At 34.1% G+C, this 23,205-nt stretch overlaps 1 protein-coding gene across 4 annotated transcripts in view; it reads right to left on the reverse strand.

The window, feature by feature from the left end:
- Nucleotides 1-23,205, reverse strand: part of LOC111146810 (vacuolar protein sorting 13 homolog B) — a 755,552-nt gene that overhangs the window by 306,799 nt on the left and 425,548 nt on the right. For all 4 annotated transcript variants that reach the window (XM_022502501.1, XM_022502502.1, XM_022502500.1 and 1 more), the window contains one exon: nucleotides 14,229-14,340. In XM_022502501.1, coding sequence (XP_022358209.1) covers nucleotides 14,229-14,340 — 112 coding nt within the window. The remainder of the gene's footprint in view (nucleotides 1-14,228; nucleotides 14,341-23,205) is intronic.

A 23,205-nucleotide genomic window follows, 5' to 3' on the forward strand; every position in this document is an offset into this window, starting at 1 on the left:
GGTTACTTACCTCATTATCATAAGAATGAGAGTTACTTTTCAGTTACAATATACAGTCTTTGTTTTTAATGAGAGAAAAAAATGCAATTTCTTTACATCAGACACTTAGAGAATAGCAATTTTTACTATTCTTTAAAGAACGGTCTTGTAAGTCAGTGGTTCTGTTAAATAATCATCATTATCCATAAACTCTAGAAATGTATCTTAAAGGTAAACTATATTTTCTCCTGTTTGTCTTTCAGCCCAGAAGGGTTGAGAGAGTAATATCCCATGGTAATGTTAGTGCCTCAGTGAAAACACAGAAATGCATCTATTACACATCCAGCATACTTTATAGAACCAAAATGCACTTGGAAGAAATATAATATAGATTTTCCAAGTTCATAATAAAAAACCATTATGATATGAAACTAAACATATTCTATTACTCTGCAGTTTCTAACTTGAATTTCTAGGGGACAGGATAAAAAATATCAGTAAGAAGGGTTAAATATATATAACGTTCCAAAATCTATGACAGTTAAACTTACAGTCATTTCAACACTGTTATTGAGGTAGCTTTTGGCAACAAACAGAAATACATTCATGGAAAACCTACATCCTGCTACAGGAAGCCACAAAAGACACAGTTACTTTGGAGAGGGCCAAATATAAATCCAAAGCCTTCACACTAGATCAGCTGAAGAACACGACAGGGACTAAAGTCTGCCAATGGTATTTTCGAACAAAGCTTTTAGGCAAGTTACTCTAAATACCTACTATCCCAATCTCTCTGATTTGCTAAAAGGGAGTTATTTGAAACCAACACTAAGCATTATAGGATTAGGGACATAATGTCACTAGATATGAAACATACCTTGCATGAAACCAAAAACAATGGCTATTTTGAGAACATTCATATAGAAAGAAAATTAGAAATAAATTAAGGGCTGGGAGTGGAGGGGCACAGTTGTATGGAGATTTGTAAAATTTAATCTTTACAATGTATCTGCAAAGTATGGCTTAGAGCTAATGTAGAAGGTAAGCTATGTTTTAAGTGAAACTATAAAAAGATATGGAGAAGAAATACCACACCCTGAGCTGTAGTATTCATATTCATTAGGAATAAAGAAAGGTATTAATATTTCCGGAAAAAGAATAATTTGTTTGTAAATAAAGACAATTTTTCAAAGCATATATGCACAGTTTTTCGTGATGATAAGCTCACCTTTGAAAGGATGTTAATCTCATCTATGAATTTCTACTGGTTTTATGTTTCAATCAGTAATTATTTGGACCTATGTATATTGTTGAAATATACATGTAAATCAAGAGTAAAACAATAAATTAATCTCAACGATGAATTTCACTGGTTACATCAACTTAATGCTATTTCATATTGAGAAGTCAGAATGACCATTAGAAGATTAAAAATTACAAAAAAATTATGTCAAAGCTTTAATGTAGGTGAAATAATTCTGTTTGCATGCAAATGTTTATATCTTGGAGTGCATCAAGGTCTATCTATTTAAAACCTTAAGTGAGATACTTGATTCCTGAATTTTAGTAAACTATGATTTAATGATTTAAAAAATATTTATGTGATTGCAAATCAAAGCAAATAAAAAACTAAGACATTTTTACAATAGTTAAAAAAAATTCTGCTTTGTTTAACAAGTTTCCAGTAAAGCTCCCATTTAGAAAAAGCATTTTTTGTGTTGAATATTTATGCTACCAAAATTGCCATAAAACGAATTTTTGTAATGAAAGTTAATTTTTCTCATCAACTAAATAAGAACAAAGCATGTTTTTATTTTTTTATTTTTATTTTTATTTTATTTTTTTTTTTAAAGATTTTATTTATTTATTTGACAGAGAGAGATCACAAGTAAAGAGAGAGGCAGGCAGAGAGAGAGAGAGAGAGAGAGAGGGAAGCAGGCTCCCTGCCGAGCAGAGAGCCCGATATAGGACTCGATCCCAGGACCCTGAGATCATGACCTGAGCCAAAGGCAGCGGCTTAACCCACTGAGCCACCCAGGCGCCCCTCAAAGCATGTTTTTAAACTCTGTGACTGGTGGTAGCAGATCAGGCTCACAGTGAGAAATGGACAGCAACCACTACTGCAAAAGTTGTCCATAAAAAAGGCAATAAAAGAATAACAAATTCTGTATATAATGCTGGAGGAGTACTACTAATGCAAGTCTTCTAAGAGTGAAAATGAATCAGCTCCCCTAACTTTTCTAATTCTTTCAAAGTAAAATTCCATAAGTGAAACTGCCACATATATGGTACACCTGTCAGAAACCTCATTTATGAAAGATGTCTTTAAAAAGTTAGCCAAAATTACCATGAATTTTTCATATAATGCTTGTAGACAATTTTTAAGAGAATGAAATTCTCTACAGAGAAAAACTGAAACTCAATACTAGATTCAAGTCTATTAAGTACTGAAGGCACTAAAAAGGATTAGCAAATGTCTGCAAAGAAAAAATGGCTGAAAAATTCAACAACTGACAAAGTTTTTAAAAAGCTATGGGATAAATTAGTCACAGATAAAATCCCAGAAGGGACATCAGAAGACCCACAAATATTTATGGCACGAACCAAAAGCTGTATGCAGAAGTTTGCAAATGTCCAATTATAAGAAGAATATAGTTCTCTCAAGTAAAGGATGAACATTAAGAAACTTTGTAATTAAAAATACTACAAAAGAAAAGAATCTGTTTTGAATAATTTAAAATGCTTCTAACAAAATATTCTGGAAAAAAGTATAAAGCTTTACTGTTATAAAAATATACTTACTCAACTTTGATATAATTTTGATATATGAAAAATACATGTGAGCTAATAGAACATAGTTGTTTTAAAATAAGAAAAGCAATACTACCACATAATTTAGAGAAAAGTTATGATATATGTGACTACTCTGTGAAGAGAGAGAAATACAACAAAGAAAAAAGAGTTTCAATCTTTTTCCATCTCTTTCATAATTTTGAGACAGAACTACAGAAATAATTAAATTATACTAAGGTTAAAGAGAAAGATTTATGTTTTATAATGACTTAAAATATCTCTTATGAAATAAAAATCACAGAAATATATAGTCTATTAATCAGCAAATCTACATTAATATTTGTGTCTGGTCATGACTATTTCGGAGCTAGATGGAAGAAAAAGCTTGATGACAAAATCATTAGTTGGGGATGTGAAAGGGGAGCCATTTCCTGTAAATCAAATGTAGTATGAACTAGAACCTAATGAAAACTCTTTTAAAATAGATTATATGTTCAAGTACCCCTAGGGATCAAGGAACTCAAACATGAGGGTTATATGAGTTTTCATCATAAATTATAGTTCTAACATCTATAATCTTTTTTTCTAATATCTATAATTAAGTCCATCCCTAGCTTTGGATATTTTAGGGAGCCTAAGGAAAATGCATTAAAACTGCGGCCTATTAGTTTATTCAATTTACTCACTGTTAACAAGAATGTTTTCAGAAGGAAAAAAAACTAACATCTAAACAGTGATAAAATTTAACGAAATATGAATGCAAAACTTAAAAAAAATTAAGTTCAAACTTAGAGTCATACATTGGTTAACTCTAAGTTAAATTAAAGCCAATGTCATACAAGAAACTCAGTTATGGGTGGCAAAACGCAGTGGTAAAGAGCATGGGTAAAGGGATCTGGTTCTGTCACTTAATTTATTTGTGACTCAGGAAAAATTACTTCCTGTCTGCAGACTCAGTTTTTGTCTCTAAAGTACAGATGCTCATGATACCTGGCTCTTGAAGGCTATAGTGAAATAAGCATTGCATTGAAACATCAGGTAAAATCCTTGACACGAGAGAAGCACTCCATCGATGTTAGCTATTACTCTTCCTATTACATCCTAAGTGCAGAAAGGTGGGTCAGGCGCTGGTATAGAAGGCCCAAGAAAGAAGACATTTAAGTGAAATGATTATGAAAGTTTTCAAAAAAGAGAAGGATTTAAGTGAGACATTAAAAGACAGATATGATTCTTGGGAATTTTTTTACATTAACAACGTTGAAGACCAAAGAAAAAGATTTTTAAAGGATCCATAATCTCTCCAATGTAAACTTTTTGTAACAAAAACTCTTTGAAAGGCTAAGCTGGAAGAAAGCTGTATTTCAAGAAAATTGAAAATGCATACATAAACAAGGGCCACAGAATAGAACATACTAAGCATTACTGGGTTAAACAAAATATCTAATTTGAACAAGAGTCTTATGTAAGAAAACAATTAGTGCTAAGATTTCAAATATAGGTTGAGGTCAGCTCAAGGAAGAAGATGCTTGTTGGATTAAAAGACAGAAATTCTGTCACGTTAAAAATTGGGCATTATTAGATGCTGAACAGATTTTCAAAGTGCGATGTTAAAGCCCAAATGCGCCCATTTTAATTCATGCAGTAGTACTGAATTGTGAATTACTTGGTGTTTTCAATTCAAACGGTAACAAAGAATACTTCAGCTGTAATCATTTCAGTTTTCTTTAGCTGCAATAATTCAGTATTCAGGTACTGATATGTTTGTTCAAGGACCACCCAGCAACCATCTCACTGAGGAAAGCAACTAAATTTTCTTTTTACAATTTCCCAGGTTCAATAACATTCTCAACTCTGGGAAGTCTTGGTCACAATATGATCTGCAAAAGTTACTACAGAGCTTTCTGGTAATGGAGAACATTTTGTTGGGTTAGAAACAAAAAGGTAGTCTTTAAATAGTCTTTGGATCTACACCCCTCAAACAACCCACTTTGAAAACAGTTCAAAAACAGGCAAGCATTTCTTAATATGATGACACTGAAGGGTGCCCACAGCATACTACTGAGTTAAAACCAATTTAAGCTGCAGAACACTATGTAGACCCATTATTTAAGACAAATAGAGACAGTCTCTCTCCCTTACACATAGAAATGGTCTAAAAAAAGTGTCAGTCTGTTAACAATGGCCACAGAGTAAGGAAGTAGTCAGCAATCAGAATAGCACTGGAATTCTACTCTCTAGGCACATAAAAATTCAGTATTATTTAATTCAAAAAATGAACACTATTACACTTTATTTTAAAAACCTTAATATAGGCTTATTTATAGAGTAAAATAAAGGTAGGTCTACTATAAATCATTCTAACAATTCATCTTATTTTTTTAAATCTTACTTTAACTTTTTATATTTCAATTTAATAACAAGATTTCTGAATAATGATAAACTAAATTATAAACAACTTTTTAAAATTTGGAATATAAAAAGGATTTAAAAAAACACCATTAAAATGTCCTGAAAAAGTGATACATTTACTTAGACTCACGGATAACTAATGTTAACGTTTCTATTCTCTCATATTTTTTTTTAAAGACTTTATTTATTTAATTGACAGAGAGACAGAGACAGTGAGAGAGAGAACACAAACCAGGGGAGTGGGAGAGGGAGAAGCGGGCTTCCTGCTGAGCAGGGAGCCTGTTGAGGGACTCGATCCCGACTGGATCCCGGACCCTGGAATCATGACGTGAGCCGAAGGCAGATCCTTAACGACTAAGCCACCTAGGCGCCCCTTTCTCCTCTACTTTTAAACAGAAAAATCATTGAATGAAAATGAAGAACACTTTTCTCTATTTCTTCCTATGAAAACTACAAATCTGGATGGAACTTCCGGAATCATTCTTTCCTCGTATAATAATTTTCAGAAGATGTAAGACATAATGCTGTAAGGACCCTTACAGTAAAACTGGGACCATACAAGCAGAGAGAGTCAATTATCATATGGTTTCACTTATTTGTGGAGCATAAGAAATAACACGGAGGACATGGGGAGATGGAAAGGAGAAGGGAGTTGAGGGAAATTGGAGGGGGAGATGAACCATGAGAGACTATGGACTCTGAAAAACAATCTGAGGGTTTTGAAGGGGTGGGGGGTGGGAAGTTGGGTGAGCCTGGTGGTGGGTATTATGGAGGGCACATATTGCATGGAGCACTGGGTGTGGTGCATAAACAATAAATTCCAGTACACTGAAAAGAAATTAAAAAAATAAAAAATTTTTAAAAATGGGACCATAAAAAAATTTAGGGTACAAGTTCATAACTTCTGATTTTGCTTATTTCATTAATCCAGGTATGATGGGAGGTGTTGTAGACAAAGTATGAATTACTATGTTATCGAATCTATCAGAGCTTCACAATGTAATTGCATCTACTCAAAGTGGTTGAGGTCTTGAGATCAACGAAGAGAGGTACCATTAAATTCCAGTCAGAAGTATATATATATCATTGGTGTCAAGTACATCATAGGCATTCAGTAGATATCTGCTGAATAACTGAAATAAGTAATCGATGAATATTTAATAAATGAATTAAAGTAATAAATGAATGGATGCATGCATACGTACATGCAATGTGACAGCATGAATGTCTCCAAAATCTCTACTATTCTCATGACTAATATAGAGCTATTTGTTCTATTTCTCTCAATTAAAGAAATTACTTAAAAATTATTTAAAGCAATGAAAATCAAGTCAAACTACTTGTGCACTGTATTCAGGATCACGGTCAATGAAATTTAGAAAAGTCCTAGGAAGTAGAAATAATGTAGAGCCAATGTAATTTTTCTATAGCAATTGTACTATAGAATGGCTTACTGTCCTGACTGATGTATTTGCATTTTTAATAGAAATAATCATAAACACCAGTTAATATGCTGCAGATGATATACCAGCATTTGAAGATCACAAGTTTCTAAAAACATATGTAACCATTTAGATAAGAAAAGTGTAACCAAATTTATCAAATTATGAATGTGTTTAAGTTACAAACACATTTAAAACATTTTACTTCTTTATAATCCTTATTTCAGCCTATGAAGGAACACTTTTCAGCATAGGTAATTTCTTTAAAAATCTGTCTTTATAGCCTTTTATCCTTAACTGTTTCTCGGCTGCTCTTCTGGCTTGAGACAAGAACCTGAACATCCCTCAGGGAACGAGGTTGTGTAAGACAGAGGAAAATCAATCAGGCCAGACTATGCTTCAGAACATCGGTATAAGTCAGGAAAAAAAAAAAAAAAAGCTGAACACATCATAGGAGAATCTCAGAAAGAGGTGAAAGGAAACTGGAAGATGATCTTGTCCATGAATTAGCAGCTGGAAGCTAGGAAGATCAATTGGCTAGGAGGAAGTAGGTAAAGAGTGTAGAGGGTCAAAAGAGGAACTCATGATAATATAGAGCTGGCCATGAGCTCTAAATAAATAACATGTTCTATATGTTCTGTTGTCTTCTAGTGGATCAGATCTTTTGAGAGTAATAAAGTAAAAATTCATATAAGGTATTCGTAATTTAATACAGGTTTTATTTTACATTTTTTGAATCACAGTTTCCAAAAGTAACAACCACTGTCAACTCCAAGTCTGTAAAAATTTTGAACTTAAAAAAGACTCCACTGAGGGGGTTCTTGCTAGGGAGCAGGAAAAGTGTGGGGATGGAGGACACTTACTTTGCTGTCAACAGAGCTTTTCATAATGTTTGAATTTTTGGCATTAAAAAGTATTAGCATTTATTAAAATTATTTTTTAAAAATCTTCTTTGTTTGGAAGACTTGGAAACCCTTCACCTCATCTGCTACACAAGGTGTGGGCTTTGAAGGGGCACGTCAGTATCCCTCAGTATCAGTGTCCTACTCACTTGCGTGCTGGTGGAATGTGGAATTTCAGGCACCATTCCAGACCTCCCAGGTCAAAATCTGCATTTGAACACATCCCCAGGTGATTTGTATTCATATTAAGTTTAAGAAGCACTGGTCTAATTCAACATAAATCATAATCCCCTCTAAGCCTTTAACATGGTTGATCAGTTTGCTACATCAGCATTGGGGTGGGGCGGGGCTCAGTACCTCTGAAGATAATCAACATTTTAGTTTATTTGTTTTTAAAGGTTTTATTTATTTGTCAGAGAGAAAATAAACTCCTCATCTCCACCCTCCAAACCCAAACTAAACCCACCCATCATTTTCCTTTCCTCAGTTAATCTCGTCCTTCCAGTTGCTCAGGACGTACAACGGAATTATCCTTATCTCCTTCATCTCAAATCCCATGTGCAATCCATCTGCATGCAACTTCTCCTGGCTTTACCTCTAAATTATCTCCAGAATCTGACCACTTCTCATCACCTCCTCAGCCACTACCAGCAGCCAAACCACCATCATCACCTGCCAAGATTAGCACAACAGTCACAGACCCTTGCCCTTCCCTGCCTGCTGTGTAGTCTTCACATATTGGCCTGAATTATCTGCTTAAATATAAATTGGATTCTGCCACCCCTCCAGCTCAAACCCTGAAGGTTTCTCATCTGATGGAGAAATCAACCCTTCAAAAATTAGAAGGGTTTCATATCACACATTCAGTCAATTCAAAAAATAGAAATAATCCTTACCATGACTGCCTTAGAGAGCAATATCAAACTCCCATTTGTTCTTCTGAACTGTGACTCTCTTTACTTTAAAGGCTTATTTCACCTCTTTTCAAATGTGTATTTGTAGTCCCTCCTGGTGATCCCTTCACTTCTTTTTGCAGGTAGATATTCCATAAACAACAAAACCATTATTTCAAAATTCTGCATGTGTGGATTATCTTCCCCCACAACCACATCAAAATAATAGCCAAACTCTTCACAGTGGCCTAGCGGGTTCTTCCATGTCTCTTCCCCTGTGGCCTACCATGCTGCCTCAGGCCTGTATTGCTTCAGCTACCACTGGCTTCTTTTGCACACTCCTGCTTTAAGATCCTTGCCTTCACAGCGAGGCACTCACTCTTATTAGGCCATGATGTCCCTCTCTAACTCCCCATTTCCTATCTTCTTCCCTGCCTCCACAACATGTATTAGAATACACTAGAACATTTAACTCTCTGTCTCCCCCATTAAATCTAAGTTTCATGATAGCAGCGATTTTTCTTTGTCTTGACATACACCTAATACCTAGAAAAGTGCCTAGTAAAAAATAAAAAGTGCTCATAAAAAAATTAAATAATGAATAATGAACAAATAGCCCCAATTATTTTTAAATTTTTATAACTGAAAGATCTTCAACCTGTTGAGCTGCAATTACTGTCATTGTAATATCCACTTATTTAATGATCTTGGGTCTTAGTTTCAGGAGAAATAAAACCATTCCCTGTGATACATGATAGGTCAAGTATTGAAAGAATGGTCCTATGTCCCCTGGTTTTCTCACCTTCAAATTTAAGATCTTTAGTTATTCCAGTCTTACTTTTTTTTTTTTTTTAAGATTTTATTTATTTATTTGACAAAGAGAGAGATCACAAGTAGGCAGAGAGGCAGGTGGGGGTAGGGGGGAAGCAGGCTCCCTGCTGAGCAGAGAGCCCGATATGAGACTCAATCCCAGGACCCTGAGATCATGACCTGAGCTGAAGGCAGTGGCTTAACCCGCTGAGCCACCCAGGTGTCCCTATTCCAATCTTACTTTTGTTCCTTCAAAGGCATTTTTTTTATTGGCTGCACTTAGGAATTTTCTGTTTTATATTTTCTATATATAAATTTCTATTTCTATATAAAAATATTTCTATATAATTTATATTTATTACCTATCTCTATCTATCTATCTACCTATGCATACTTTTTTTTTTTTTTTTTAAAAGAGCACAAGTGGCAGGGGGAAGAAGGAGAGGGAGCATCCCAAGCAGACTCCATGCCCCGTGCAGAGCCTGAAACAGGGCTTGATCTTATGACCCTGAAATCATGACTTGAGCCAAAATCAAGAGTCAGATGCTTAACTGACTGAGCTACTCATACATATATATTTTAGTAATGAAAATATCCAACCTTATTAAAAATAAAAGCATATCCTCTCTCCCAAGTACTGTCTTGGGCCTTGAAACCTGTATTGGGGGAGGTAGGTGTTGCATTCTCTCTCATTCTCCTTCTGCCCATAAGAGAGAAGTCTCTCTGATTTTCAGTAATTTGACCATATTGTGTCTAGACATAGTTCTCCTTATACTTATTTCGTTTACATTGGGTATAGGGTAGTGGGTTTGTTGGATCTGCTGGTTAATGACTGTTATTAGTTTTAGAAAAGTCTCAAGGGTTATCTCTTTAAGTTATCCTTTGGTTCCATTCTTTCTTCTACTTAAACATCATTAGACCATTTGACAGTGACCCACATATTTTTCATGCTCTCTTTCTTCTTCCTTTCTTTTCTATTCCTTTCTCCTCCTCTCTGTGCTTCAGTTTGGGTAATTTCTATTTAGCTATGTCTAAGTTCACTAATCCTATCTTTTGCTTTGTCCATTTGCTGTTATAGCTATCTAACAAATCCTTAACTTCAGATATTGGTATTCTGTTTTAGAATTTTAAATAGATCTCAATTCTATGAAATCTCCATCTTTTCCACATTTTTCTCTAAAATACTATTAACAGTTATTTCAAACTCCTGTCTACTAATTCCAACAACCTCAGTCATCTGTAGGTCTTTTACTACTAGCTAAATTTTCTCCTGATAATGTGTCTAAAATTTTGCTTGTTTGGTATCTTATAATTTTTGATTATATATTAGACATCATGTATAAAAAGACGAGTTAACATTATTTTCTCCCAGAGAAGGCACACTTTTTCCTGCCAGGCAGAATGGGTAAGCGAGAGATAATTTCAATTCAATCATTAACTGAGCTAGGCTGGAGTTGGCTTGCAATGTTAGTTAAACGCAGTTCACCTCTAGTTTCAAAGGCCCCAAGTACAAGGCTTGTCCTATATTTGTTGCAAGTTTCTTCCAATAGAATTATGTTATTTGATAGAAATATAATGCAAACCACAACTGTGAGCCATGTATATAAATTAAAATTTCCTAGTAGTCACACTGAAAAGGCTTTTAAAAATCAATGGAAAATAGTTGTAAAATGTATTTAACTTAATATATCAAAAATATTGTCATCATGGTATGTGCTATGGTGAGTGCTGTGAAGTGTGTAAACCTGGCGATTCACAGACCTGTACCCCTCGGGCTAATAATACATTATATGTTTATAGAAAAATTAAAAAATTAAAAAAATATTGTCATCATTATATAAAATTTATATAAAAATTATTAATGAGATATTTCATTTTCTTAGTTCTTCAAAATCTTGTGTATATTTTATACTTAAAGAACATCTCAGTTTGGACTAACCACCTTTCAAAAGCAGAAGAGCCATACATGGTGATTACTGTATTTAATAGTGCACCTATAACATGGCTTTATCTTTTAAGAAATGTGAAACTTTGAGAAACTCAATTTCTTCTTACCAGCCTCCTCTCCCCACCCAACACTCAAAAAAAGCACTGTGGATGACTGTGTTTGGGATTCCTGTAGACTCCAACATGTCCCTCTAGCCTACATGACCGACAAGTGTTCCTTGGTTTCCTCCCTTCCACAAGAAAATCCCTCTGGTTATAGCCAAATAAGGCAAATAATTCCAGAGGTGAGGAGCATCCAGTCTCCATGCACCTACTAGGAGGGGCATTTCTCTCCCAGGTATTTAATTCCTAGGGATCACTTTGTGACAACAATCTTTGATTTAAAAAAAATCAGCTTTATTGTGATATAATTTATATCCCATACAATTTATCCTTTTGAGGTGTATGGTTCAGTTTTACATATATTCTCTTGTACTCACTATACCTCACTCATTGTACGAGTACTCATTCTACAAATCATTATACATCACTGCTATCTAATTCCAGACAATTATTATCACCCCAAAGAGAAATTCTATACCCATTAGTAGTCACTCTTCTCTCTTTTCTTAGCAACCACTCTTCTATTGTCCCGATGGAGCTGTCTATTCTGGTCATTTCATATAAGTGGAATCACATAATATGTGGCTTTTCTCTGTCTGGTCTCCTTCACTTTACATGTCTCCAAGGTTGATCCATGTTATAATACACATTTTATTATTCTCTATGGTAAAAACTAATATTCTTGTATGGGTATACCACATTTTGTTTAGGCCTTCGTCAGCTGACAAACATTTGGGTGTTTTCCACTTTTGGCTATTAGGTATCCAATCCATACTGAGTTAAATTTTTGTGTGGTGTAAGGTAAATGTCCATGGTCATTTGGATATCAGGTAATCTGAAAACACCATCTGTTGAAAAGACTGTTCTCTGCCACTGAATTATCTTGGCTTCTTTATCAAAAACCAATGGATAGTAAATGCGATTTATTTGTAGAATCTCAATTCTATTAATTGACATATATCTATCCTTATGCTAGTACTTCATTGTCTTGATTTCTATTTTTTTATCATAAGTTTTGAAATTACAATGTGTGAGCCTTCCAACTTTGTTTTTCCTTTCTAATATAGTTTTGGCTATTCTGGGTCCCTTGAATTTCCATATGAATAATTTCCATATGAATTTTAGGATCAGTCTGTCAATTTCTGCAAAGAAGTTAGCTGAAATTTTGATGTGGATGATGTTGAGTGCAAATTTTTTGAAGGAGTACTGCCATCTAACACTAGTAAGTCTTTGGATCTATGTACATGAAGTATAATTTCATGTGTTTAGATCTTCTTTAATTTCTTCCGACCATGTTTTATGGTTTGCAAAGTGTAAGTTTTGTACTTCTTTTTGTAAATTTATTCATAAGTATTTAATTTTTTGATGAGATTATAAAAGGAATTATCTTCTTAATTTGACTTTTAGATAGTTCACTGCTTAGTGTTACTGTGAGTTGATTTTTATATATTGATTTTGTATCCTGCAACCTTGCTGAACTTATTTACTCAATGGTTTTTCAGCGGATTCCTTAGGATTTTCTATATACAAGACCATGTCATCTACTCAGAGGGCAGAGGAGGAAAGGAAGTATCTCAGGGGTTCACTTTATTGATGGTGATAGGATCTTTTAATATAAAACATATTTCTTTCACCAAAAGTAAAGCAGGACCCTCTTTGAGGACAACTTACTTCTGAAGTGGTAGACAAATGAAGTAGAAAAGACAAATATACCCGAAAAAATTTTCAAGTGTTAGAAAATTAAATTATTTTCACCCAGAAAGAATTCTACTGTGATCCTTTCTCTAGATCCTGAGAGAGTAAAATAGTACAAGTTGTGGTCTTCTATCATTACTTGACTAGAGACAACTATTCTTTTGGATCCTCAGTTTCCTAATGCATAAAATAAGGCAGTTGGATTAGAAATTCCTAAGGCCTCCTTCAGTTCTCACCTCCCAAGTTTCTACATAAGCTAGCAAAACAAAAACAAAAGACAAAAACCTTACGTAAGGGATGAATATTATAAGCTACCAACAAAAATAATACAAGAAGAACCTGCTACATAATTCAAAGGAAAAACCTATCAACTCAAATAAGAGAAAAATTTAAGAAAATAAAATCCCTAGGACCCCCCCCTTAAAGTAAAAATTGCTGTCAACCTCTAGGTGGTTACGTGCATTACAAAACTCAGAATCCTTCCTAACAGGAACATTTATTGGAAGACAGTAGGAACTGACACTACCTCATCTGAGAAGCAGACCAGCAGGATGAATAAGACACTCATACATCTGTGTTTCTGTGACTTTTCTCACTTAGTATTATTTGCAACTGTACTTTTATGTCTGGCAGCAGTGCCAACTTCAGTACGAATGATGTATTATTTTTATCACGTTGATTACATATGTTCACCAGTTTAGCTGTCCATAGATGCTTGGTGTGGTTTTGCAAATAGACCCAGTGACAAAATCCAGAGCATGGCATTTTCACAGAAAGTGTTTACTGTGAAATTTCTCCTTAGAAGTTTGCTTTTCTCTACAGCTTTGTTCCATATGACATCCACAGTCCTACATTTCAAATAATGGCTTATAGCCAAATTAAGAAAATGCTTCAATTTGATAAAACATGACTACAGTAGGATGTGGTAGTTCTGGAGAGAACCTCATTTTCTTATGTGATTAGAGATTTGGTCAAATTTAAAGTCTGCTAAACTTTTCCAAACTGCACTTCTTTAGCTTCATGGTGACTCGGGGCTTACATTCTGTTATTCATCAACACTTCACAGAAATACTTGATTTGTCTGAATGAATTTAAAAACCCACAACTGAAGGAAATCAGAAAAACCTGGTTTTAAATATCAAAAGATTCCAAATGAAAAGTATTTCTGCAGGCCACACGAAGCAAGTTTTATTGATCAGTGTACTTCTTTGCAGGATGAAATTGTTGCAACATTGAATGTAAGAAAATAAACTTACTGGTAAATATCTTTCCTGAGGACAGATCTGCCAAGCGGATTGTCAGCTTGGGGAGCCATAGCAACAGAGCCAATCTTCAAAACCATGGTGTCTTCTTTTGCTGCCTGATTAACTGTAACAAAAGAAATTGACTCATGAAGTATACAGCGGGTCTGTGTGTAACTTCATGCAAGCGGAGCAATCTTTGAATAATGGGGTAGAGACACATTAAGATAAAAACCAGTAAATGAGGACAAGGAAAAAAACTACATTAAAAATAAAAACATTTGATGCTTTTAAAAACTATTTCCTTTATATCCCATTTTCTCTTGTGCATGATTAAAATGGCAACTAAAAAAAACCAACTCCAACCCAACATTAAAACATATGTTAAGGGACGCCTGGGTGGCTCAGTTGGTTAAGCAGCTGCCTTCGGCTCGGGTCATGATCCCAGCGTCCTGGGATCGAGTCCCACATCGGGCTCCTTGCTCATCAGGGAGCCTGCTTCTCCCTCTGCCTCTGCCTGCCATTCTGTCTGCCTGTGCTTGCTCTCTCTCCCTCTCTCTCTCTGACGAATAAATAAAAAAAAACAAAAACAAAAACAAAAAAACAAAATAAAACATATGTTAAATACATATAAGTAGTGCTGAAGTAGTACATTTATCAAATTTCATAAACTTAGACTACTACATCTTTCTCCCAGGTGATTGTTAGCCCTAGGATTTTTAACTCCGCACTGCTGTGTACAAATATACTACTGTCTACAAATATATTGAAGATCACCATAAAGTCAGGAATAGATTTGCAAAGCCATTTAAATTTACATGATAAATAATAATTAAATACAATATATACACATACATGCACACACACAGTAACAGCACTTTAAGCTCTAACATGTCAGAAGACCCAAAGGAAACACAATGGGTGCAATGGTGAAGAAAGAAAAAACCAAGGGATTGTTTACAAGGATATTTCAATTTGCCATTCTAGGCACTTTTTAATTTTTATAATTTCTGCTGTGAAATTGCTTGAGAAATAGTAATTTCACACCTATGTAAAAGTTCTACTTCTAATGGAATCTATCACTAAGGCAAGTATTCTCAAAAACAATAAAAAATTAAAAAGATATATATAAATAGATAGATAGATCCTGATCCTTTCTACCGAATAAAGCAATATTTTACCATGTTCTTATAAAGTTCAACAATTTTTCTATGAATCACTGGCTAACCCAACATCATTTCTAAGGACTATCTGAGATGGACAGAGGTTCTTCATGGCCCCATTAATTTATATTAAATTCTACTCCCTCTTCTCCAACAGATGATCTCACTGTACTAGCTGTTTAAAAACTGTTTAAAATTGCTAACAATATACAACTTTCTGGGTTTTGAAGAAAACATGTATAAAACTCGTAATTTCTCTCAAGAAACTATCATCTGCCACAAATGGAACTGAAAAGGACTGGCTGCAAGATCTCAGGAATATCCTGAACAGAACATGCCTACAAAGGCATACAATCCAGATTTCGCAAACTGTGGTGCCCGAAGAATGCAAAAGCTAAGAGATTATTTCCAGCTGCTTCAGCAGTTCACTCAGTATGGTCTGACTTGGATTAGTCTAAAAAAGAAAGTCAGAATTAAGAAGATCAGAAAAAGTTAGAAGGAAGATACTCAGTGAGGAAAAGAAGGAACCAGAAGAAGATGAAGAAGATGTAAAGGGAGTGGCAAAACAGCAGGGAGGTGGGGGTCAGAAGGACAGAAAACGGGTAAGAGAGAGATGAGCTATCATAATAAATATTAGCATGCAGATGCTACAATAAAGATTGTACTTTTAAATGTCCACAGCAAAAAAGATCAAATAGAAAACTACTTCTCATACAGCTGTACTATTTTCAAATGACTAGAGGTCTGGCTTGATTATAGGTCCTTAAACTATGAACAGTGTTTACATTTCACAGATCTTGCATTTTATGCCAAGCTTATCAAACAGTTCCATGTGGGTAAAACCTCTGATTAAGCAGCAGGCATCAATTAAATCAATAAATAGTAAGCCTGGAGAATAGACCATACCACAAAAGTGCAATTAGTGTACTTGCTAACTGTTCTCCCAGGCTGCAGATACTACCCACCATATGAAGTCTGAAATGTAATAGAAACACTGTAGTAAATGAGGTACATATGGAAGAAAAATGACGTACTTGGTGTTACATACAAAGCCAGATCCAAGAACAGAATTCTGTTTCTGTTGGAGCCAAAAGTGTTCTCACTAGATTATACTGACTATAAAGTTATAATAATAAAAAAGCACTTAATGCAGATCATTCACAAAGTAAATAAAAATAATCTTTTTATAGAGAGTAGTTAGCTTATCAAAATCTACCTCTGAGATATAAGAAAAATAATAAAAATAAGTATTTATCAAAAATGTCTTTATTCAGTTCTTTAGTTACTTTATAATTGGAAAAAAATAAGCTTCCCCTTTTTTGGTTTATTTCACCTGCATTCAATAGTTGGACCATATGAGGAAATGTTCCCTCTAGATGTATTTTCAACATGAAAATGAATGCCTTCCTTCTTTGCTTGAACTGTATTTTTAAAAATTTAGGCTCATGCGGAACTACTTACTCTGGAAGACTCATACTAGATCCAAAAAACAGTCCTCTATTCTGAAATAAATAGCTTAAACTGGAAGTCAAACACCTGTAGATTCAGGATCCTTATAATTGCACATAATACAAACAATATTCAAGTTGAAAACCAGACTTTCAATATCATTTGTTTATATAAAATATTAGAACATTAAATATATTTTTATTATTAACTGATTTCACACATGAACTATTAAAAACTTTCACATTTAATGTAATGTGAAATATAAGTCCAAAAGATTTTATCTTTTCTTGGGGCAAGAGAGTGTGTATTGAAAATGAAAATGTTATGAACAACTCTGAAGTTATGAGCTTAAGTAACCAAGAGCTTAAATACAGAGCCGAATTTTCCTGCAACTGTCAGGTAACATAAGACTATTGCTTATAAATAGGTTTTCTTAAAGCCAACAAGAAATAAAAGTGTTTTGGAGACCTCAGCTTCCTTTTAAGATTCTCAATATAAACTCAGCACAGTAAAACATGTAAAGTCTCAAGAGTATTTGAACTTGCCACTGTGCAATGTTATAGTTTTATAAAGTCATAACTGTAGTGACAACCCTACACAAAGCTATCAACAAAAGGTTTTAGTAGTTATTGCCATATTTGCAGTTGAAGACAAAAAGAAGGTTCAAAAAAACCTTGTGACTATTATTTTACTAGTGGGAAATATAGTTGTATCTATTTTGCCAATTAACTCTGGTCTACAGAACAAATTACTTGGAGATACTGCTTATAGTATAGTTTCTGCTGAGAAGTACAGATATAGCATTATTTAGTTATGCTATCACACTCAATAAAACATGATTTACACATACACTTTCATCTGATACAAATGTAACTCAAGCAAACTTTTTCACACTTTTCTGGAGTAAAATGCTTACTACCCTCTTGACTCTTACTAGATCTTGTCATGTAAGTAATTTATTTCTAGTCGAATTGCTGTTTCAATCATGTTTTCCTTAGTCACATTATATCTTCCAAAATGTGTTGAATGAAAACATTCAATCTCCCAAATAAAATATACATTTAAAAATTTGTCTATACTTTAAAGTGACTAAAATGACGAATTTTACATTATATGCATTTTACTCATTGAAAAATTTTTCATGGGTGAATTATCATTTGAATTAAGAGTAGCAACAATGAAAGGTAAAGTGTCAAAAAAATCTAATAGAATGTGCCAAAATCTTTGCACTTTTGGCACACATTTTTATAACTGTTTTATAGACAGGAATGCATTCTGGAAATTCATTACTTCTGAGAGATAGTATAGGTAGAGATATAAGTACGGCTGACCCTTGAACAACATGGGTTTGAACTGTGTGGGTCCACTTCTATGTAGATTTTTAAAAAAATAAATATACTGGAAACAATTTAGAGATACGCAACAATTTGAAACGAAGACAAATTGTGGAGCCTAGAAATACTGAAACAACTAAGGAAAAGTTAGGTATTATTGTAAGAATACTGCTGTCATACAAAATATGTGTTAAATGTTTATGTTATTGATTAGGCTTCCCATCTAAGCAATTAGTAGTTAAGTTTTTTGGGGAGTCAAAAGTTATACATGGATTTTCAACTGCAGGAGTGGGAGGGTTAGTGCCCCTAACCTTTGCATTGTTCAAGGGTCAACTATAAAGATGTAAGTAAAGATACATACATGTAGATACAGATATAGATATATACATAGACACACACAGAGGCAGAGGGCAAAAAAAATGTATGCAATACAGTTCAGGCCAGACAAAAGACTTAATACACAAAGAGCTCTTATATTAAGTGATAAGGAAAAGATGAGCAACAACTTAGAAAAACAGTGCGCTTTTCATTAATGAGCCTGACAAAACCCCAGAAAACTCTGTTAGGATGAACAGAAGGAAACAGAAAACTGGTACAGCTATTTAGAAGGGCAATTTGACATGACAGCTCCTAAACATTTTAAAGGTACATGCCCTTTGATCTAGTAATCCTTTTGCTAGCAATTTATTTATATACATTCTCACCCAAGTCATGAAAAAATGCCTCTAAAAAGGTGTTTATTGCAAAAAGTTTATATAAGCAAAAGATCAAAATTAACCACAAGTTCACAGAGAAACACGGCAGACTGCATTTTTCAAAATGGCCATAACAATATGCACCCCTTTCTGTACGCTCTTATTCAAGGCTACCTGCTTAGGAAGTACTTAGGCATCTGAATTTTGAAATTATACCTTAAAAATCCCACCACAACCACCACCAAAAAAAAAAAAAAAAAAAAAAAAGAGAGAGAGAGAGAGAAGCAACTTTAAAAAATAAGGTAGCAGAAGTCTGGATATATTTTTGCAATTACAATCAATTGGGGATTTTTCTAGTTACAGCAGCTGAATGGGAAATTTAAAACTTATAATTTAACACAGTAAGCCAAAAAAAACAACAAACAAGACAAAAGTGCAAACGAAATCAAGAAATAAAGCAGTTTTCCCTCCATTTTCTCAAAGAGCCAGGTTTTTAATTCCTTCTGACATGTACACAAATTACTGAAGCAGAGAACCTGTCCCAATAAACCACTGCTGCATAGGACAGAAAAACAAAGTTAGAGTTCACTACTGAACTTCTGACCTCTGTCTCATTTTGAAGGTGCTCGGGGGGGCTCAGTGTACACACACTCCCATGCTTACTAAGAGTGAGTCCTCTTATTGGCTGAACTATGCCTGCACATTAGTGTTGTTCAGAAAATGCCACAAATTCTGTCCTCATCAAAAAGGTGTCCTAACATACTGGAGGTTCCTCAAAAACAAAGAATTCTAATACAGAATTACCGTATGATCCAGCAATGCCGTTCCTAGGTACATATCCAAAAGAAGTGAAAACGGGCTCCAAAAGACACCTGTATGCCAGTGTTCATGGCAGCATTACTCATAATAGCCAACTCAAAGCTGGAAACAACCCAAGTGTCTGAGAGATGTAAGTTAACAAACTGTGGAAAATCCCTAAAGTGAGATATTATCTAGCCATAAAGGTAAAGTTGATACCATGCTACAATATGAATGGAGCTTAAAAACATCATGCTAAGTGAAATAAGCCAAATATTTATGATTCCACTTACAAGATATATCCAGAACAGGAAAATTCTCAGAGACAGAAAGTAAATTAGAGGTTATCAAGGGCTGGGAGAGTTATTGCTTAATGGGAACAGAGTTTATTTGTGATGATGAAAACATTTGGAAATAAATAGTGATTATAGTTGTAAAACACTGTCAATGTAATTCATTCCATTAATGTACCCCTGAATAATTATAAATGGAAAAAATTTTGTTATATGTATTTTACCACAATTAAAAAAATGAAAAAGGAAAGACTTCTAATTCAATGATCAAGACAATTTATATTTTACAGGTAACATCTGTCTTAAGAAGAAACATTTAACATTATAAATAAGATCCACCTAGTGATGACCACCTAAGGGCTATGACACTGATATGGATGGTGAAAATTAGTTTGTCAGGTAAATTTCTCTCACATGTATTGTTACAAAAATTTTATTCAAAGGAGCCCTGGAATGAACATCTAAACTGAAATGAAAGAAAAATTTACTGTGAAAATGTCCCCTGTATTAACAAGTACCAGTCAAAGACATCCCAAATCATTCATTACATCAAACAGATAATATTTCACAATGAATAAGCAAAAGCTGAATGCAGATCAAATGCACACACTGAGAAACAGCTATGTCTGATTCTGGAAGATGTACCAGTATAAACATTCTTGAACATCTATTTAAAAAGTCTTAGCCAGACTGGCATGTCTTGAAAAAGCAACATATTGATACTGCTTTATATTCTAGGCCCAATTTCAAAACTTAAATGGGAGATGAAGCATATACATTATGTTTTTTTTTCTTGTTATTTGTATTTGTGATCACTACTGATTATTTCAGATGTGAAATTTAATGTGTAAAACCTTATATTAAAATAGCATTAGGGACACTAGAGGAAAAAGGATTCAACTTAGGATTAGTTTACATGCAATTACTATTTAGAGACCAGTTCAGTCCCATAATTTGAAGGTCACTTGTAATTCCTGAACACTTCTATATCAGTACTAAAGCATCATGAAGTCAGATAGGTTGCTTTGCTTCCTGATTTGTCTGCACGACCTTTCCCAATTTTATCATACAACCCTCTTTCTGTATTTCTCTCCACCTCATCCTAACTTTTCATCTCCTATAAAACTATTTTTCTTAGGGCTCAATGAAGTTTTGGCCTTACCAACTGTTTACATTCAAATGAGAATAATCAAGAAATTATGGATACATAAAATATACACTACAAAGAATTTTCAGGAAATCACAAAAGCTTACTAACATACCTTATTTTAAGTGAAATTACAGAAACCTACTCTGGTTAGGAAAATAAATGCTTTTATACTAACCAGAGAGATGTATCAGTAAAAAACAATATCATTAATTGTTTAAAAAAATTTAGAACTTTTTTATAATATAGATATGACTTCATTCTTATTTTTATCTAGATTCAAGTTTTCTGCCATTTTATTTTAATGGAAAAAGTTAGAGATACGGTAATACAGTGATATTTTTGAAATGTAATGGACTACTTCAAACTTTTACCAAAATAATCATGTTTCCTCTAATAACAAAGCCAAACTACTTCTGCTTTCAGTGTTTTCCCCCTACTCTCAGCTGAAAAGGCCAAAAGATGGTTTGAAAATCTCCATGACCTTTTATGTCTATTCTCTTGTGTGGTTATGAGAAAGAGGCTCAGTTGATTAAGCATCTGCCTCTCGGTTTCAGCTCAGGTCATGATCTCAGGGTCCTGGGATGGAGTCCTGAGTCAGGCTCTGAGCTCAGTGGGGAGACTGGCCTGAGATTCTCTCTCTCCTCCCTCTGCCCCTCCCTCTGCAGGTACGTTCTCTTTCTCTCAAATAAATAAATCTTTTTAAAAAATACAGGTTTTTTAAACCTATGTAACTTTAATATAAATTTAGATAGCAATGTTAGATAACAATCTAAACATTCATTAGATACTCACATAATAAAGGATAACAATAAGGAAAAAGCATAAATGTCAGTGTCTCTGCAGTGAATATGAGCTTTTCTGGTTTGCTGTTTCCTCTCAGATCACTTGTAATCGCTCAGTGAAGACTAACTTTATTCTTTACCATTCATGTGTTTCTACAAACTATCTGAATAAATGAAAACAACTAGGCAGTTGCTCTCAGAATATAGCAACGCAGAGAGTACTAATTTATCTCAAAGTAATCAACTTTATGATAGTTCTTATCAAAAATCAGAAGGAAAAGAATAGGAACTAGTTTGTATTAAAAAAATCCATTAAGTATAATATGCTGAATTTATCTCTAGACATCTTTGTAATTACGAACTATAAAGCTCTACAAATAATTTTTTATTTATAGATAATGTTTTTTAAAAAGGACCATTATTTTGATCAAAACTTATTTATAATGTTAGGCAGAATAATCTTCCCTATGTATTTGGGAGACAGAACGAGAGACAGACTAGACTCCCAAGAAGAAAGAGAATGGAACTAGGTGCTTTTCTTTTTTATTTACCATCACTGATCATTCAAGCTCTTCGTCCTCCACATCACAACTAAAAGGAAAAAAGCTCTACTGTTCTCATGTGGCAGAAGCTATTAGTTATCCCCCTCATACCATTCTCTCTTCTTTCTCAAATTCATAGGGCCTTAATTTATGAGCAAGGTGCTCTACTGCCGGGGGAAACACCGTTTCTCAGGCTCTCTCACGGTGGGGTATAGCCGTATGACTAAGTTTTGGCCAATGAAGTACAAGCAGTAGTGAAATGTGGGACTTGCAAATATTCTACCTTAAAAGCGAGGGCACACCTCCTCCTGATTCAGCTCTCATTTACTGAGAGTTTACTAAACAAGTGGTACTATTCACATAGTCTCCATGTAGTCATCATTGGAAACTAAGCTATCGGAAGACCTACTATCAAGTTAAATACCACTATTACCATTTTGTACATAGTAACTCAGATTAACCTGCTCAAGATTTTATACTTCATAATTAGTAAAGTTGGGATTTGAACTCAGGTCTCTGTAACTCCAAAGTTCATACCATGTGAAACACTACACTCTAATTTCACTAAAAAGTTCTTAAAGTTCTTCACTGTTTCATAGCACGGGGGAAACTAAAAATTTAAAAGTTACTCTCATGGGTGGAGGCAGTAGGATTATGAATTCACTTCATTTTAAAACCTAAAATAATCTGCACCTAGAAGCCTGGAAGAAGCCACAGGAGCCTTGGAGAGTTGGCCATTTTTTTTTTTAAACTAATTTCTAGTTACCTTAGGTATACAGAACCTAA

Source organism: Enhydra lutris, unplaced genomic scaffold, assembly GCF_002288905.1.
Source record: "Enhydra lutris kenyoni isolate GAN:26980312 unplaced genomic scaffold, ASM228890v2 scaffoldscaffold14, whole genome shotgun sequence".
Lineage (NCBI taxonomy): Eukaryota > Metazoa > Chordata > Mammalia > Carnivora > Mustelidae > Enhydra > Enhydra lutris.